The 20,591-nt window shown below is 35.1% G+C and overlaps 2 protein-coding genes across 2 annotated transcripts; one reads left to right on the plus strand and one right to left on the minus strand.

The window, feature by feature from the left end:
- The first annotated feature begins 1,981 nt into the window (after nt 1-1,981).
- LOC110889134 (extensin-2) lies at nt 1,982-3,681 on the plus strand. Its single transcript, XM_022136643.2, has one exon. The coding sequence runs from the start codon at nt 1,982-1,984 to the stop codon at nt 3,455-3,457; it is 1,476 nt and encodes a 491-aa protein (XP_021992335.1). The 3' UTR covers nt 3,458-3,681.
- Nucleotides 3,682-6,059: 2,378 nt separating this feature from the next.
- On the minus strand, nt 6,060-20,383 carry LOC110889136 (choline/ethanolaminephosphotransferase 1). The gene is made up of 19 exons (XM_022136644.2): nt 20,260-20,383; nt 16,733-16,897; nt 16,582-16,591; nt 16,443-16,493; nt 15,105-15,182; nt 14,013-14,088; nt 13,903-13,925; nt 13,729-13,829; nt 12,949-13,043; nt 12,771-12,839; nt 11,252-11,321; nt 10,557-10,620; nt 10,346-10,471; nt 9,329-9,391; nt 8,255-8,313; nt 8,075-8,127; nt 7,387-7,459; nt 7,217-7,262; nt 6,060-6,362 (listed from the first exon to the last, which is right to left on the minus strand). The coding sequence occupies exons 2-18, from the start codon at nt 16,867-16,869 to the stop codon at nt 7,241-7,243; spliced, it is 1,170 nt and encodes a 389-aa protein (XP_021992336.1). The 5' UTR covers nt 16,870-16,897; nt 20,260-20,383; the 3' UTR covers nt 6,060-6,362; nt 7,217-7,240.
- Between the last annotated feature and the right edge of the window lie 208 nt (nt 20,384-20,591).

Raw genomic sequence — 20,591 nt, forward strand, 5'->3', positions numbered from 1 at the left:
TACAACCAAAAGAAAAATTTATATATATTATATGCTTATTTCTCCTTTATTCTTTATTTTCTGGCATAAAATTAATACTCAATCCGTTTAAGCTATAACATAAAACTCATATATATGTATATTTAAAATTCATAAAATAAACATGTTAATCCACAAACCCACCTGGATGTGTGTTTATCCATTAGTGAAAATGAGTGAACAACTATGCACTCACTAACCCAAGGTAACTAAAGAAACTGCCTAATTTGAGAAAAAAATAAACATATATCTTAGCTAGTGGTTCTCTAAACATCCATGATAAACTCCATTTGGCCTGTTTTATTTAATAATCTTGTCACTTTTTTCCATTATAACTTACATAAGAGAGTGACTGATCACCACTCTAATTAATAGATGTTGTGATATGTGTTTGCAAAGTAGTTTAACATGTGTGGGACACATTCTCCTCAAGGTGGAAATTGGATCAAATCAGTGTTGGAAAATTAGTTAGAAAGTTAATTCTTACTGAATTTGGATACAAATAATTATTTATATATTAGATATATAGGGGAATGTTAACGTACAATATTTCTTAACGTACAATATGAAATTACGCACGTTATAAAACTCAAAACCCTAATCACGCATGTTGAAAAAACATAATCACGCATGGTTATGATTTTTCAGCATTCGTGATTATGGTTTTCAACATGCGTGATTAGAGTTTTGAGTTTTATAACGTGCGTAATTTCATATCGTACGTTAAGGAATATTGTATTTTACACTTTCACTAGATATATAATTAATAATATATGGGGTTGTGTTTTTTAGTTATGACGAGAACTTCACATGAAGATAAGTTGTGTCAAAATGAACTTTAAATAACGAGATAAGATTCTCAACACATAACGTGTATGACAGAGAATAACATTAACAAAGAGGAGAAAGCTCTACATATTGGAAAACCAACATGATAATTACAATAATAGTTATGGAATTATTATTATTATCTCATAAGTTCAGAATTTTAACATCTTGTAAAAGTAAAGAATATTAAATGGTAAACAGTAAACTTTTAGGAATCTATGTAAATAAACTTGTGAACATCAAGTTTATTAATAAATTGTTAATTCTCAATAATATTAAAAAACAGCTTGACGGTTACTGTAGCGTCCATCACATTGCATTATGGACTTGATATCCCAAGTTGATAAAGAACAATGTCCAAAGCTAACTAAGAGGGTGTTTGGGATTACGTTTTGAAGTGATTATTCGATTATTGCGTTTGTAAAACATAAATAATCTAAAAAAGTGTTCTGCCTCCAAAACGCAGTTTTGGAGAAGCATGTACCTACATGCTTTTTCAAAACGCAGTTTTGAAAACGCAAAATCTATTTGGAAAACGCATAATGTATTTTGAAAACGCAAAATAAACAAAATATTTTAGTGGTTCCCCAAACCTCCATATGATCGAGAAACTCCGTTGACTTGTTTAGTTGTTTTATTTGATAATCTTGGCCTTTTTCAACATTTTTTCATTTACTTAAAAAATTTATTTATATGGAATATGCATGTTACTTAATTAATTCACCAATATTTTCTACTTAATTTTTTGTAAATAATGAAATATTTTCTACTTAATTTTTGCCTTTAGTTGGTAAAACTGATGCTCAAATTTCATGTATTTGGTCAACAAAAAAGTCAAACCAAAAGGCCTGCAAAGCTAAAAATATGCTTCATCTTCATTGTTCATAAGAATATACAATATTTGACTAATTTATCATGAAATTATTTCAATATGTTGGCAGCAATTGAAAATATCAATAATATTGACCAAATCCTTTCTCATCAACATGTTAGTGACTCCCACTTATCTATCCTACTTCATATTGCCAATTAAATATTATGTAAGTTGATGGAATATAATCTATAAAAGGGGGTCTATGCTTTGTATTAACATATCCAAATCTCTCATTCTACTAGTAAACATTTCTTGATAAAAATGGCCATGCTTTGGCAGCAGTTACTCGTCGCCATTGCAATAGGCGTGTTAGCTACGCATGTTGTGGCTGATCATGATGACCACTATTTTTATGCATCTCCACCTCCGCCAAGATATGTTTATAAGTCACCACCACCGCCATGGACAAGATCAACGCCCCCTCCTTATCATTACTATTCACCTCCACCGCCACTAAAATCATCTCCACCACCCTATTACTACAACTCACCACCACCATCCAGATCACCACCTCATCCTTACTACTACAAGTCACCACCACCGCCTTCACCATCACCACATCCGCCATATGTATATAAGTCACCACCACCACCCTCTCCATCACCACCTCCGCCATATGTTTATAAATCACCACCACCACCCTCACCATCACCACCACCTCCATACATTTATAGATCACCACCACCACCACCATCTCCATCACCACCACCTCCTTATATATACGAATCACCACCGCCACCATCACCATCACCACCACCACCTCCTTACGTCTACAAATCTCCACCACCACCTTCATCTTCACCCCCTCCCCCTTATATTTACAAGTCTCCACCTCCCCCATCTCCATCGCCACCTCCTCCATATGTATACAAGTCCCCACCACCACCTTCACCTTCACTACCTCCCCCATACAAGTCACCTCCTCCGCCATCTCCATCACCTCCTCCTCCTTATATCTATAAGTCTCCCCCACCACCTTCCCCGCCTCCTCCTCCACCACTATCATCATCACCACCTCCTCCATACATTTATAAGTCACCACCACCACCACCTTCTCCGTCTCCTCCCCCACCATATATCTATAAATCACCCCCACCGCCTTCCCCATCACCCCCACCTCCTTATGTCTATAATTCCCCACCTCCACCATCACCATCACCACCGCCACCATATGTTTACAAATCTCCACCACCGCCTTCACCAACACCACCCCCACCATATATTTATAAATCACCACCTCCCCCATCTCCATCACCACCTCCTCCATATGTATACAAGTCCCCACCACCACCTTCACCTTCACCACCTCCCCCATACATTTACAAGTCACCTCCTCCGCCATCTCCTTCACCACCACCACCGTATATTTACAAATCTCCACCACCACCTTCACCTTCACCACCTCCCCCATACATTTACAAGTCACCCCCTCCGCCATCTCCTTCACCACCACCACCATATATTTACAAATCTCCACCACCACCTTCTCCGTCTCCTCCCCCACCATACATTTATAAATCACCCCCACCACCTTCACCATCACCTCCACCTCCTTATATCTATAAATCCCCACCTCCACCATCACCTTCACCACCACCACCACCATATATTTACAAATCTCCACCGCCACCTTCACCGTCACCACCACTACCGTATATTTATAAATCACCACCCCCTCCATCTCCATCCCCACCCCCATACTACTACAAATCACCACCTCCGCCTTACTACGTCTAGGAGAGACACCAAGACTCACATTAACCGATTAACTACTTGGAAGTTCTTTTGACATCGGTTATATTTCCTATTCTTAATTTATTCCCCATCAAGTCATCATCATGTTATCATAAATATATTTGTTGTGACCATTATGTATTTCCTTATATTACATAATAATTCCTATTAACTTTCAATATTTAAGTACATTGTCTTGATTTGAGTTGAATTTTTTTTTTCTTCTCTTTTCTATGGTGGATGCTCCAATCTTGAAATCATCAAAGAAATTGTTATTAGGTGACATTATTATATGCATGAGAATTGTCACAAGACTTAATTTCATGATGCTTATTCAAAGTTGCATGGTTAGCTAACTGACTACGACGTCGTCCACTTATGTTAATGTCAAATTAGCAAACTGTATATAATTTGTTTATGTCAAACTAGCTCAAATAATCAAACTAACGTATCATCTGACCCACAAATTAGCTAATTAATACAACAACCTAGTCAATTTATTACCATTATTTTTAAGGAAAATTGGTTTTTAATAAACCAACCTTTGTCCCGTTGGTAAATAATAATCTTACCTATGTAATTGGTATATAATAATCCTACGTATCAACATGTTGGTACTCAATGAACTTCCGTTAATTTTTTTTTACTGAAGTTACTTTTTAAGTTTTATTTATTACACAAAAAGTCCATGTAGTTGTAATTTACTAGTTTTAACTATTTTATAAAACAAAAAAACCTCAAGGGATTGTAATTTACTAGTTTTAAAATAGTTAAAACTAGTAAATTACAACTACAGGGACTGTCTGTGTAATAAATAAAACTTAAAAACTAACTTCAGTTAAAAAAAATAACGGAAGTTCATTGAGTACCAACATGTTGATATGTAGGATTATTGTATACCAATTACGTATGTAAGATTATTATTTACCAATGGAACAAAGGTTATTTTATTAAAAACCAATTTTCCTTATTTTTAAATAGAAGTATTTATTTATTGTGAGTTATAATAGCTCCAAGAAATATAGCACCTATACTAGAGCCATATTAGATCACATCTCAACAAATTGAGGAGTTACAATTGCAAAGTTTAATTTCCTCATCTAGTTTTCCAACGTTTGCATACTATATTGTAATAGCTTTTTTTTAACGACCAACAAAAGACTGATCATCCTGGTAAACCCAATGGCAAAAAACTACCCATGTCCACGAATGCAAACCACACTAGTGACCCGGCCCGCCACCATTGTAATTGAAACCCACTGCACGAAAGCCCATTGTGATAAAACCATGGCTCAACCCATATAATTTTTGTTCCAAGTGAGACTCGAATCCATGACCTCTACTCTAGAGGTCATGAGGCTGCCAACGTAATATAAGCTCAGTGGCACTAATATTATAATAGTTGTAGATTTGAGACCTTAGCTCTAAGCTCTTTTGTCAGTGTTCAATTTAAAAAATAATCCGTCTCAATTCTTTCGTGAAAACGATTTGAAATGTTGCCTGATTACATTGAGGGATTTTTATTTGTCTCGCGTTAGATAGATACTGACATGAATATCATGCCCATGGCCTAGTGGCATCTTTCGGGTGGATAAGGCTTTGAGACTATTAGGTCCTGGGTTCGATTCTCACAATGAGGTTATCCCAGAGTTATTGAGTTTCCTCTTCAATTGGTGTATAGGCGCTATAGCCTAGTGGAGATGGATATGATCGAGTGGTTCCGCTGGTAGCACGATGATACTCCAGTGGTCCGTCAGTGATCCAAATTTCCCGTTCAAAAAAAAAGAAAAAAAAAACTGACATGAACATCTTAACATTAGAAAGATTAGCCAATTTTGTCTCCCCCCCTATTTACGAATATGCCACTACATGTTTTCACTGCTAGATAACATATGAAAGCTACTTCGTGTTAGGGGAGTCATTCGGGTTGGTTGATCGAGTTAGGTTCCTTGGGTTTTCCATGATTGTAATCTTAACTGATTTGATCCAATCTAGATTCGGTTAATTGGTTTTCGGGTTTCAGTAAGTAATCGGGTTATAAGTTTGCTGGGCCATGTTCCTTGGGTTTTCCGTGATTGTAATCTTAACTGATTACAGATCCAATATAGATTCGGATAATTGGTTTTCAGGTTTTAGCAATCAGGTGAATGCGGCTTGCTAGTAATCAGGTTGAGTCAATCGGCCGCCAATTCAGTCAAGTGATTGGGCATATAGCAGCCATGATGGTAGCATCAGTGAACAATTCTAGTTAATAAAGATAAGAGTTAATTGCTCGGATGTTCCCTGTGGTTTCAACTTTTTTCATGTTTAGTCCCCAACTTTTGAAAATAGCGGTATGCTCCCTATGGTTTGTCATTTTGTTACTCGGATAGTCCCTGAGTAGATGTCAATTAGTTTGAAAATAGCAGGTATGCTCCCTATGGTTTGTCATTTTGTTACTCGGATAGTCCCCAGAGTAAATGTTGGGGGACTATCCGAGTAACAAAATGACAAACCATTGGGAGCATACATGCTATTTTCAAAATGTGGGGACTAAACGTGAAAAAACGTGAAACCACAGGGACCATCCGAGCAATTAACTCTAAAGATAATAATAATAATTGTCTTTATCAAAATCAAACCAGATAAAGTAACCTTAAAAGTTCAAACAAAGTCAACCCAATGAAAATGGAACATAATCTACTTCTGGTCACAAAAATTAACCTTAAATTACATTTAAGAACCAAAGACTGGCATTTGACACATAAAGTAAACTTTAATATTTTTCTACAAGAGAATAAATCCCATGATGCATAGCAAAAGTTGCACTAAACAATAGGAGACTGAATCTACTTGACATTTTGAGATCTATTTTCAGCCGTTTGATTTGATGGTATTGTGAACTTGTAAGTACCAGATCATCATGACCCTAGAAAACCAATAACATGCTCCATATTAAGGGAAATACATGTAGTATGGAAACATTGAACCGTGCTTTGGGTTATGTTTTAAACACAAACGGGTCAGATTCGGTTGGGTTTGAATGTGTGAAAGTAGGAGTGCAAACGAGCCGAGGGGCTCGCAAGCTGCTCGAGAAAAAGCTTGAAACAAGCCGAGCCTTATTGAGCCCGAGTTGAGCTTGAGCCTAAAACAAAGCTCGTTTATTTATCAAGCCTGAGCTCGAGCCTAGCATGTGAAGCTTGCCAGGCTCGTCGAGCCTTAGTGTAATATTAGCTTTTATTAATATTTATTATTTAATACCAATTTTTTCTAGTAAACGAGCTGAGCTTATTTAAACTTGTTTACGAGCCGAGACCGAACCTAAAAATAAACTTGTTTAGTAAATGAGCCCGAGCCCGAGCTTCACTTATCGAGATCGTGAGCCTAAACGAGTCTATTATTTATATTATTTTTATTTAATATATTAATTTATTGATAATAAACAAGCCGAGCTCGAGCTTGAGAAACTACCAACAAGCCGAGCTCGAGCTTCGAAAACAAAGCTTGAACCGAGCCGAGCTCGAGCTCTCATAAGTTAATTGTGCTCGAGGTCGGCTTGTCTCGTCTGCAACCCTAGGTGAAAGCACACAAGTATATTTCTGACGCATACGTCCTAAATTATTTTAATTACAAAAAGAAAAGAATATTGCTGGTCAATGCAAGCCGATGTTAAACTAAAAGTTGACCTGCACCCATTTTGACCCGTTTAAGTAAAATTTTGCGGGTTGGGTAAAACGGTTTTACCCAACCCGCAAATTTTTTCTACCTAGGAACAAAACATACCTTCATATACGACATGCACGGGTCTCATGCCTCTTTTCTTGTGATCCTGATATTGTAAACCGCAAAATTAGCAGCCAAATGACGGGAAAAGCACACTATTATATTGGGTTTAGGTTAAGCATTTCGGGTAATAAATAAATGCGGATCGATTAAGCACATTGTTTACTTACCGGAAACAATAAATTCCAAGAGCTGTTGTTATTTCGTGAATGACCGATGTAGCAAAGTGTAGATACAGTGCACCTGATTTATGGTTGACCATTAGTCAAACATTGTATATACTCACACTCTTCATTAATAACAAAAAGGAAAATTTAAATATATTTTCCAATTTTCATGAAAACTATTTTACTTTTTTATTATAAATTTAGAAGAAAATTTAAATTTGAGTAAACTGCCATTTTGGTCCCTGTGGTTTGGTCACTTTTGCCACTTTAGTCCAAAACTCAAACTTTTTGCATCTGGGTCCCTGTGGTTTCAGTTTTATTGCCATTTTGATCCAAAAATGAAATCAGATCATATTTGTCTTATAAAATCCTGTAATTTTGTCATTTTCCTCAGGGGTAAGGGGTAAATCAGGTCATATTTGTCTTATAAAATATGGTATTTATTTATAAAAGAGAAATGATCATTTTGCCCTTATGGAAAATGACAAAATAGCAGGATTTTATAAGGCAAATATGACATGATTTCATTTTTGGACCAAAATGGCAATAAAACTGAAACCACAGGGACCCAGATGCAAAAAGTTTGAGTTTTGGATTAAAGTGGCAAAAGTGACCAAACCACAAGGACCAAAATGGCAGTTTACTCTTTAAATTTTATTTAATTTGAGGATATTATGATTAACAATCATACCAGTGTATAGACAGAAGCCGAGAAGAACCCATTTATCATCAACTAGGGGAACTCTGCCACAAAAAATGAATATCTATAACTGTTACGAATTTACAACCGACAGATTAAGAAATAATAAACTTATAATATCATTCGAAAATATACATAAAAAAGTGTCGTTTTCAGTCAGATGACACGTACCCCTCATTTAACCACGCAGTGAGTGCATTTGCAATCGCGAGTGGGAGATAGAACAGGGACTGGAGTATAAACAATGTAAATAAAATGTCAATCATCACTACTGTAGATATTTCGTTATATAAAAAAAATTACTTTTAAGTCTATTAAACATTATTAATTAAATATTCATATTTATGACATGTGCTGATTCAGTACTGTTTTACTACCAAAATATACTATATACTATAAAATATAGAGGCCAGTTAACGTACAATACGGCTTAATGTACATCACGTACGACAGATAATTATGCACGTTCATTTGAAAATCACGCAAGTTATAAACTAAAAAACCCAAATCACGCATGTTGGAAAATACTAATCACGCATGATGAAAACATTAATCACGCACGTTATACACATAATCACGCACGTTGTCGTACGTGATGTACGTCTGCCGTATTGTACTTTACACTTTTCCATAAAATATAAATTTGCTATTTTGTCACATCAACCAACTTTGGCATTAACCAATTTTAGCCCCTCAACTTTAATAATGACATGTTTAGCCCTTCAACTTTGTAAATGACATGCTTGGCTCAACTTGAATAATAAACAACTTTAGCCCCTTAACTTTATTAATAACATGTTTAGCCCCTCCACATTAATGACATGTTTAGCCCCTTAACTACATCAAACAACTTTAGCCTCTCAACTTTAATAATAAACAACTTTAGCCCCTCAACTTTAATAATGACATGTTTAGCCCCTCAAATTTAATAATGACATGCTTAGCCCCTCAAATTTAATAATGACATGTTTAGCCCCTTAACTAAAACATCAAACAACTTTAACTCTCGCGATTTGCTTATTTTTATCTACGCTTCGAACCTGCCACGGAGCGCGGGTGGTAACCCACTAGTAAGGGTTTAAAAAGCTACTTGACTGAATGGATCAACCCACCCATATTTGCACTTTTATTAAACAAACCTACTTCCCTATTAAAATTAGGAAGGCTATTGACGGAAAACAGAATTTAAAATAGAAGCAATATGGTAATTAAATTCTTAACAAAATGATATTAGATCAAACTTACCATGGACATACTAGTTTTCAACCCTTTAGGCTCGTCACACAAGTGGGCCAATATCATCCTTCCCTGCAAACAAATGACTATTTAGCCTCTCCTATTCCAAAATGGCAGGAGTGTTGTAAATTAAAAATCTATATCTATATCTATATCTATACTATATAATAAATGAAAATCTTTGAGGACAGATGTCACTTTCTGGTGCGTCCTCACTCCTCAATCTTATTTCCCTGCCTCTGTCTCATATTAAATAATAATACTAAATCATAATTTTTCCCTTCTATCTCCTATTAAATTAAATAATAATAATAATGAATCATAATTTTCTCAGTTCTCTCTTATTTATTTAATATTTTTTTCTCAACTATTTTTTTATTTTTTCCGCTCATCAAAACTACTTAATATTTTATTGATCCAACCCCTGAGTAATACACAAGTTTCTAACCTAGTAAAATAATAATTCAAAAACCTGAGAAACTTTGAAGGGGAAAAAGGGAAAAATCTTGGAAGCCAATCAAATTTTTACTGCACAAAATTTTGAAAAATAAATTCAAAAAATTCTACAGGTAAGAAATGATCTACAGATGCTGAAAAGCCTGAATCTCAAAGAAGGATTAGTTAACGGTCCTCCCAACCGCCGGAGTGATCCCACTCCGGGAGCCGCTACCCGACCAAGCTAGCTCCACGGTGAATTCCCCTTGCCGAGTTCTTACCCTGGGCGACATATGCCACTCCCAAGACTCGAACCCGGGACCTCTGGGAAGAGGTGGGTGTCGGTGGCCAACTGGGCTACCCCAGTTGGTTAAGTTTATGTAAAGTAAAATACATATTGTACGCTTTTTTTAGTGAACATCACAACATGATCTAATATTGGAGCACATTTACTATGAACAAAATAGAACTAGCTTATAACATGTAAAAACAAGCCAATAAAGCCAAAGCTAGTTTATAGACCGACATTTATGTTCAGTAATCAATTAGAAGAAAAGAAATGACAAAAAAAAAAAAAAATTACAATCTTACCACAAGGAATCCAAATGCTAGTCCAATTCCCATAACAACCATATGCGGGTATTTCCCAATTAAATCATATGGAGACATATAATCCCATAGCAGAACTACCGCCAACAGTACACCAAACGGGACAAGCTGGCATAAAAAAATACAAAAAAAGTCTCTTAAAAAATCAAGATATTAGTTATATACTTGGAAAAAGAAAAAAAAATGCACTTACCATAGCCAAGGCCTTTAGCATGCTTCCGTGTCTCATGCGTACAACCTTATAAACATTTTGCACACTGAACGTAATAACAAATATAAGAAGCGTATATAAATCAAAACCGTTAAAAAAAGAACAGAAGAAAACACCTCTGCCAACTCTAGAATTTATAATGATTTTCTAATCTTGATATACAGTACACGGATGGTCCCTGTGTTTACCAAAATTTTGGGTATGGTCCCTAGCTTTCCAAAAGTACATAGGTGGTCCCTGTGGTTTGCATTTTGTAACGCATTTAGTCCCAGCTTTTTCCAAAAGTACATGAATGGTCCCTATGGTTTGCACTTTGTAACACATTTAGTCCCTAACTTGGACATGCTAAAATCTTTAGATTTGTGGGTTGGGGACTAAATGCGTTACTAAGTGCAAACCACAGGGACCATCCGTGTACTTTTGGAAAGCTAGAGATCAAATCCAAAATTTTGGTAAACCATAGGGACCATATGTGTACTTTACTCCTTAATATATATATAGCAATCTGACTATAAAGCAAAGTGTAAAATACCAGTTTCATTAAATGTATTTTTTACTTTTGCTAATAGTTTTGACAGTTAATATATAAGTCTAAGGACTTTATGCTATATAGATAATGATATGCAGCAAGGAAAAAAGAGTAGATTTGCTTTAGGAAACGAAAAAGTATTACTTACTTAAATGTGAGTGTTGGTATAACGGCAAAAACTATCATGAAAAATAAAACTGCTCCATAGGTAGGGATTCCTGAATTCAATAACATGAAAGATCAAATCTAGTGCGTTTGTGCGTGCGTGAGACCCCCCCCCCCCCCCTTTGTGAGAACTTGAGAACTCCTTGGAAAAAAGTATAAATTTGACGAAATTTTTTATTTTTATGTAACTTTTCAAAAAAAAAAAATCGTATATGACTTCTTACGACAGTGTAAAACAAATTTACACCACCGTAACGTTCTCAACCTGGTGACGTCAACAGTTTTATAAAACAAATTTACATCAGTGTAAGACAAACTTACATGTCGAATAAATGCCGGCACGTCAATTTTTTTTATATTTTTTCACAGATGTCTTAATTAGATGTTAATCTATGTTTGTGCAAAATTTGGTTGAAAAACTCACACAGGAAGTAGGATTTCCACCGGAGTTCTCAAGTTCTCACAACTCATGGAAGTTCTCATCAGAACTTGATCCTATATATATATATATATATATATATATATATAGGGTAGGGTTCATGAGTGAACAATGATATATTTGTGAACAAAATGAACTTATCCTGATCATTGATTTTGTAGATCTAGATTTTTTCTTTAATGGCAAGATTGTAATTATCTTTTGTAACTTACATGTAATTTAATAGACACAAGGGTATAATTGTATATTTCTATCTTCATTTAGTTAATTAATTATTTCTCTCTCCTGGTTTCTCTTTCCAATTAAAAGAATATTTAATTACATTCTCTATATTTTTTTCATCTCACATATTACCTAACTTATTATTTCAGAATTTTAAAAAAATACAAACATTATCAAATATTGTTCCATTTAGAACATAATTAAAAATATTTAATTACATTCTCTATACATATATGTATTAGATCAATGTTTGATGAAAAGATGTATAGTGGAAACAATATGTAGTAATACACAAGTGTATAAGTCTGTTATATATCAACATGTATACACTATGTATTTAAGTAGTACACAGGTGTTCACGTCTGGTATATACGGACCCGTATACACATATGTACTTGAATAATACACAAGTGTATAAATCTGGTTTATACCGACCCGTGGAAACAAGATGTAATAATAAACAAGTGTATAGGTCTTGTATATACTGACCTCTATACACATGTTAAAAATAATTATTTAATTAGGTTTAATATTTAATTTTTATAGGAACATGACAGTTTATTTAAAAAAAAACATTAGCCCTTCAATCTCTTATAATTAAAATAATAGAGAAATAATTAAAATGAGAGAGAGGGGGAGAGTTAAGAGAGGAGAAAATTAAGGGATTTTAATTAAAAGTACTTGGCTAATGTCAATCTTACCCTTTCAATCTAAAAAATGATCAAGGGCCAAGATTAGTTCACTTAGTTCACTCTCAAGAAATTGTTCACTCATGATCCTAATCCTATATATATATATATATATATATATATAGAGAGAGAGAGAGAGAGAAGAACTGCACCATCTATAAATGGAACCCAGCCAAGAAGAGGAATAGACTTCCCAACATCTTGCGCCCACCACTCTGCACCTGGAATTAGAATAACCCAAAAATAAAACGTTCAATGACACCATTTAGATAAACATGCAAAAAAATGTCACAAAGGATGGAATAAGCTACAAGCCTAAAAGTTGTATACCAACTACACCGGTAAAGAAGTGTGCCACGTATATTAGCATGAGACCCTCCGTAGGTCCATTTACGGCCGGAAGGATTAACGTGTTGGTAAAATAACTGCAAAATAAAAGTAACTTCAGTATTTTACTTCACCCTTGAAATTATTTGACCCGTAGATGAAAAAATAAGCAGAAGCAGGATCCATTTATACAAGAGATTATAAAACTGATAATTATGACTTCAGATAGCAATACTCATTTCAAAGTGCAAATCCAAACACCCCCTACATTTTGTCAAGCTCGTTAAGAATGTAATGTTTGAAGAAACTGTGTACTAAATAAACCAAATACGAATAATACCATTTTCATCCCTGAGGTTTGGCCAGTTTTGCGACTTTCGTCCAAAGGTTTGTTTTTCCGCATCTGGATCCAAAAGGTTTGAAATCTTGCCATTTCCATCCGGCTCGTTAACTCCATCCATTTTTCTCCGTTAAGTCAGGGGTATTTCCATCTTTTTTATTAACTTAAAGGGCAATTCGTTCTTTTTCACTTTATGTACAAGCATTTAGCATAATGTACGTACAAGGATTCAAAATACCCTTACTAAATAAAAAGACGAAAATACCCCTGACTTAATGGAGAAAAATGGATGGAGTTATTGAGCCGGATGGAAATGGCAAGATTTCAAACCTTTTGGATCCAGATGTGGAAAAACAAACCTTTGGACGAAAATCGCAAAACTGGCGAAACCTCAGTGATGAAAATAGCATTTTGCTCACAAAATAATTACTAGGTCTACTTACTGTTCCCAAGTTGCTCCATAGAACGGAACCGCTGAAATGACCCAAAACCAGAACGTGTATCTTCCGCACATCGCAGTGCTTCCAAAAGCCAATGCCTCCAACTGAGTCATACATTAATTAATAAACATAAATAATTGTTGTTATCAAGATTTAAGGGGGGTGGGGATGACGTACCGCACAAGTAAGTGCATCACATCCTGCCGAAATTTAAAAAAAAAAACATAAATTTACAGAATTCAATGTAATTGTGGAAAAGATAAAAGAGCACCGAAAATATTAATTACCATGATCAAAAAGTTCTCCCAATGGACTAGATGAGTTTGTTCTTCTAGCTTGCTTTCCGTCAACAGCATCAAAAGTCTAGCATGAACATAGAGAAATGTATGACAAACTAATTGAAAAAAACATACCTCAATGAGTAAATATGTAGTTAATGCACTAAAAAAATCGGATATCGTTCAAGGACCGGTATTTAAGATATCGGTTATGGCGGTGGGATATCGGTCATTTTAATATCAAACAATTCAGTATACTCTCCTATGAAAGGTTTAAAAAAACGGAAACGAGTTTCGAGGCGTTTTCCCTTCGCCTCACGAGGCGTAAGCCTCGAGGCGTAAGCCCAAGGCGGAGTTAAAAAGTAAATATAAATATTATATATCTTATAAAAATAGTAATACTAACTAAATTCATCATCAAATTCATCAAAATAATCAAAAACACACATAAAAAAGACATAAACTGCTTGAAATTGACACAAAAACTAAAAACATAAAAAAACAAATATCAAAAACCCCTGAGGCGCACCTGAGGCGCAGCCTTTTTAGCGCCTCAGCCCCTCTGAGGCGCACATACAGTATAAACTCCCTGAGGCGCGCCTCAGAATCGTTTTTGGCCGTTTCGCCTTGAGGCGCGCCCCGAGGCGCACGCCTCAGCCGTTTTTTTAAAACCAGTCCTATCATAAACAAATTAACCTTTTGCAACTTGCAAAACACTAACAATTGTAGCAAGTAGGAACTCAATAAGACTTAAAACATTAACAATTATCAATTTAGACTTAAAACACTAATGGCAGCAATAGGAACAAAGATGAATGGTAGAACTAAGAAGAAAGGTACTAATATCGGGAAAATCGGTGATATATTGGTCAAATAACGATCAATATCGCCAATAATATCCGTACCGATATTCTGACCAATATTTGACAGCGATATTTTACATGGGGACTGATAACTGAAATATCCGTGATCGGTGATCGACGATATTAACTACATAAATGATAGCTGATACATGCATTTTGTATCAAGAATAAATAAATATTTTGCATGAAAGCTAAACAATACAAATGCTGAAATAACACCTAATAATAGTAAACAAACCTGGTACAAGAAGAGGAGTAATCCATGAGCAAAGTGAACCCATCTTGGAGGAGGTGAATCCAATTGAGGTGAATATATCTATAATATTCTCAAACATAACATACAAATTAGTAACAAGCGCCAAATATTAATATTTTGATGCAATATTATTTTGGAGAAAATTATGCTGCACAGTGGCGGATCTAGGATTCGTTATTAGCGGTAACGTTTTATAAACAAGCGGTAACGAAATCGAAAAAACGTCAAATTTTTCCAAAATTTACACTAATTTTACACTGCCGCCGGAGCGCCAAGCGGTAGCGGGCGTTGCCCCTTGTCTAAACATAGGTCCGCCCCTGATGCTGCAGGGTATGTAATGATATTAGGTTGCATATGAAGAGTAGTTTAAGTAGTATTTAGTTATAACTTATAAAAATATAAATAGTAAATGTACATTTAAATATTAGGTTAAAGTATTATAAATAAGATAATAGTTAATGTAGTGAATTAAATAATCTCATGTGTATTAAATAACGTATTAATTAAGAGAAGTTTATTAAATAGGGGCAAATTAGGAACTATTGTATAAAGCATGTGTACCCTATGCTTCAAAGTTCAAACGTTGTAACAGGCGTCTTAAAAAAATTGTGAAATTACATTTCTATCCCAACGAGATGCTTTATATAGTAATAATATAGATAGATATAGATAGTAATTTCATGCGAACAATGGAAAAGAAATACTCAACTACTCCCTCCTTCTCAAAAAAAATTCAACAAAATTGAAGGCATATAAATTCTATGCGAAATTTAATTAACAAAATGCCAATTTTACCCTTAATGCATTTGAGATGCGAATTTACTAGTTATGCCATCACGCTGTGTTTAAAAAAGCGTGCTTAAAGCAAGCTTTAAGCGTGAAGTGGAAACATCGCTTTTTTTGGTCTGAAGCGTTACATTACGTGAAGCGCTGTGAAGCGAGCTTTAAGCGCGAAGCGATGATGGTTTGAAGCGACGCTTCAGCCCAATCAGGTCACATTTGGGCCATTTTTTAAGCCCAACAGTCTTTAAATAGGGTTAAATGAGGCCTGTTTCTTTACCCTAAGTGTGTTTCGACTTTAATTTATGTTTTAACTATGTTTTTTATGTGTTAAGTGTGTTTTTTAATCATGTTTTTGTGTTTGTTATTGATTAACAAGTAGAATAGGTCATATTGATGTGTACAATATATATATATATATATATATATTGAGCGCTTCGTATACGTGAAGCTCTCGCTTCGCGCTTGAAGCTTCGCTTAAAGCTTTTGGAACCAAAACGCTTCGGAGCGCTTCGCATATAGAAGTCACAGAGCACTCACATAGCCAAGTGATGCAGATATGAGCAAGAACATGAATCCTGTTAGCGTAATCTAAAAAAAGAAACGTGTAAGAAAACGAGAATAGAATAACGATTAATATTATACAGCAACAAAAGATAAAATAGTTTAAGCATTTTACCATATTGGGTCTAAAAAGCATCCATCACATGCAACAAGAAGATTAAAAAGAAATTAGTGATGTGTAGAAAGGGGGTGTTGCGACACGTGTCTATGCATTCAAACATACAACAACAGTCTATATTAACGTATAAAATATGAATAGTGCTTACGGCATCCAAAGAGGAAAGAACGTAACAAATCGACTCCAAAACGGTTGCAAGACATATTTTGCAACATAAGAGTGATCAACTCCACTGTATTTGTATCTATGCAGTGCATTAATGCCATGAACACCTATATATCCCATCCGCTTTACCACTGTTTAGTTTTGCTACCTGCATATTATAGAAGACATATACAGTCCATAAGTTTCATATTAATATAACCATAGTTATTAAAGGCGCCAGGCGCACTCAAGGCACATAGGCCTCGCCTGGGGCCTAGGCGCAAAGCGCAAAAAAAGCAAGGGCCTGAGAAAAATAAAGCGCATAATGAAAAAAAATTAACAAAATATTATGCATTAGAAAAAGAATACTATTCTTTAAATAAAATAAACAAAATCTGTTATATAACACTTTGTATCATTTATTTAGTACCAAAAGTTCTAAAATATTAGTGTATTGGACCATTGGTTTCCTTAGATAAAAGTACGGATCTGGCTAGAATCTTGCCACAATTTAAAAAATTTGGCCTGAAACTCTCTGGAATCTAGGAATCTCGCCGGAATGTGCACCTGAACCATCACCTGGAGAATTAAAGCGCAATTTCCTCGACTTAAGGCGCAACTGCCTCGCCTCGCCTGAAAAATGGGCCTAGGCGCAAGAGGCGATGGCTTTTAACAACTATGAATATAACGAAGAAATGTATATCACATACATAATCAAATTTATTAGAAAGAAACAATTAACTGCTTTTGATAGATGATAAGGGTAACAAGAAAAACCATCATTGTCCTTAACACGATACAGAATGCTTTGACCGAGAAAAAGGTATAACTAAAACAATAAAATACATAGTCCATTATGTTGAGTCACAAAGTTAAGTTTCTAAAGAAAAAAAATGTACTTTCAAGAGCTATTTAACACAGCAGAAAAACATGAAAGAAAATTGCACTTTACTTGTCTAAAGATACATGCTAAGATCCTAAGAAGCTCAGACACATGACAAGTAGTATGATACAATATGGTCCATATTGATATCTAAGCAGTTAATGCGGTAAAGAATCGGATATCGGTCAAGGACCGATATTTGAGATATAGGTTATCGCGGTGGGGTATCAGTAATTTCAATATCATGCATAGTAACTTAACACTAACGATTCAGAATACTCTCCTACCATTAACAAATTAACATTTTACAACTTGCAAACAATAACAATTGTAGCAAGTAGGCTTGGTTTTAAAATGCACGCAGCCACGCATTATGCGCGCATAATGCGTGATGCGCCCGTTGCGCTAATGAGAGCGCATCGCAACACCTGATGCGTTGCGTTTACATGATGCGATGATATTGCGACAATTTCGCATAATGCGCCTGTCGCAAAATGCGCCATGATGCACGCATCATTGTTTGTTATGTTTTTTTCCCAGATTTCATGAAATGGGTTGGGTTTTTTCAATAATTAATATTTTAGCATGCTTGAATTGAACCATTATGGTTCCTAAACACTTTTTATGGTTCTAGAAACATTTTAGGATGCTTGATTTGAACTTAAAAGCACAACTCTTTATCTTCTTACTACGACAATTGTTTTAGTTTTAGTATGTTTTTATAAGTTGTTATGTACTTATGTATAAATAATTTTAGTATACTTCTATAAAGAGCGCATCACATACGTGATGCACTCGCAATACGCATTACGCATCACGCATCAGATTTTTGGACCAAACGCATCGGAGCGCATCGCGCAATTTAAAACTATGCAAGTAGGAACTAATTAAGACTTAAAACACCAACATTTAACACTAAGAATTAAGTCTTAAAACACTAATAGCAGCAATACGAAAGACGAATAGTAGAACTAAGAAGAAAGGTACTGATATTGGGAATATCGGTGATATACCGGTCAAATATCGCCGATAATATCGGTACTGATAATATGACCGATATTTGACACCAGTATTTTACATGGTGACCGATAACCGATATATCACCGATATTAACTGCATAGGTTGATATATGGCATGTGATTTTCCTAAGGGTAACAATAAGATACAAATATGTCATAGGTTAACTTGTTTTCATTGTTTACTTAAAGAATCTTTTGGTAACTAATTTCATGGGTAGGTGATGGGTAACGGGTAATGCATACGGTACATAGACCATGAAAATGATGTGTCTGAGGCCATAACTGACATGTAGAACAGGAACGAGAACATAGGACATCACTTGGTAAGAAAAACAAGAACGATTGTCATGTAAACATGAATTGGTAAACCTGGTATCAAGGCTCACAGGCACACATTCCAGCCAAATTTGACAAAAAAACCAGTCTAAAACAGCCTAAAATATGTCTAAAACACCTAAGAATGGTCTGCTCATACTCTGCACCTTGCTTAAAAAAGCCCTCGCTTTTAAAACACTAATAGCAGCAATAAGAAGAAAAATGAACGTAAGAATGGTACTGATATCGGGAAAATCGGTGATTTATCGATCAAATATCGGACAATATCGCTGATATTATCAGTACCGATATTCTGACCAATATTTTGTACCGCTATCTCGGCAGGGGACAGATAACCGATAGATATATCACTGATATATCAGTTGATATATCGGTTGATATATTGGGATATTAACTACATAGTGTAAACATGAATTGGTAAACCTGGTATCAAGGCTCACAGGCACACATTCCAGCCAAATTCTACAAAAAAAAACGGTCTAAACAGCCTAAAATATGTCTAAAACGCCTAAGAATGGTCTGCTCATACTCTGCACCTTGCTTAAAAAAGCCCTCGCTTTTTAAGCACCTTCGACTACCTAGATCTGAACACACTTGTTAAACTAAGTGGTATATTAGGATATATTCGATACATACTATGTACAAAGCTTAATGACCTTCGGATTCACGAACCTAGAAAGCAGAATCACATTTCCAACAAACAGAAGTAACAACTTAACAAACAAAACGCGCGGTGAAAATTAACGGATTTAACGATGAGAGAACAATGCAACTGGTATTGAATACTGATCTGAAAGCTTAAAAAAGAAGCAATAGCTAAAGAACAGATATAATCTTTTTCTACCTATATATACACACAGCTTCTAGAAATAAGACATCAAATTAAAGGTGCTTAACAGCCTAACCTAACACAGTACAGTACAGATATAATAATAATATTAAATCATAAATGAAGAAAAACCGTTTGAAATCACGTACACAAATTATTCAATTTATTCAATGCAATTAATATAATATATGATTTTCATAAAGTAACAGCAGAAGAAGTTAATCTAACAGAATAAAAAGCACAATAAACCAGAACAAAACAAGCACAAAGTTGAAGGTAAGAAACAGATCGAGTGACAGTTTAAGTCGGTTGAATCGATCCGATCAGCTGGAGTAACAACAATGCTGAAGTGAAGTTGATGCTTCGAATAACCTAATTGCGAATAATCTAACAGCTGCCGTCTGAGATGACGGAGAATGGCGGCCGGAGTTAATAATAGGAGAGATGAGGACGGAGAAGCTTACCCTGCGCTACCGCCGCCGCCGTCGCTAACTGAATTTGCTCCACCGCCGGTGAGTGTGAGTGTGTGTGAAAAGTTGCTACTTTTAGACAAAGGGCATGATTCGCTGTTCAAGATTAGGTTGCTCTTTACACTGTAAATTTTTATCCCATATATAAATTTACAACTTTCTTATGCATCATCACTTGTACTCTATGCTTTGGGGTTCTTTTAAAAAAAAATTTGATTTTTCACTTTCTACCTTCAACTTTTATCTTTTAAATTTTAACCCATTACTTGATTTTCCACTTTCAACCTTAAAGTTTTATCTTTTTCATTTTAACCCATTTGAATTTT

This window comes from Helianthus annuus, chromosome 11 (assembly GCF_002127325.2).
Source record: "Helianthus annuus cultivar XRQ/B chromosome 11, HanXRQr2.0-SUNRISE, whole genome shotgun sequence".
In the NCBI taxonomy this organism is placed as follows: Eukaryota; Viridiplantae; Streptophyta; class Magnoliopsida; order Asterales; family Asteraceae; genus Helianthus; species Helianthus annuus.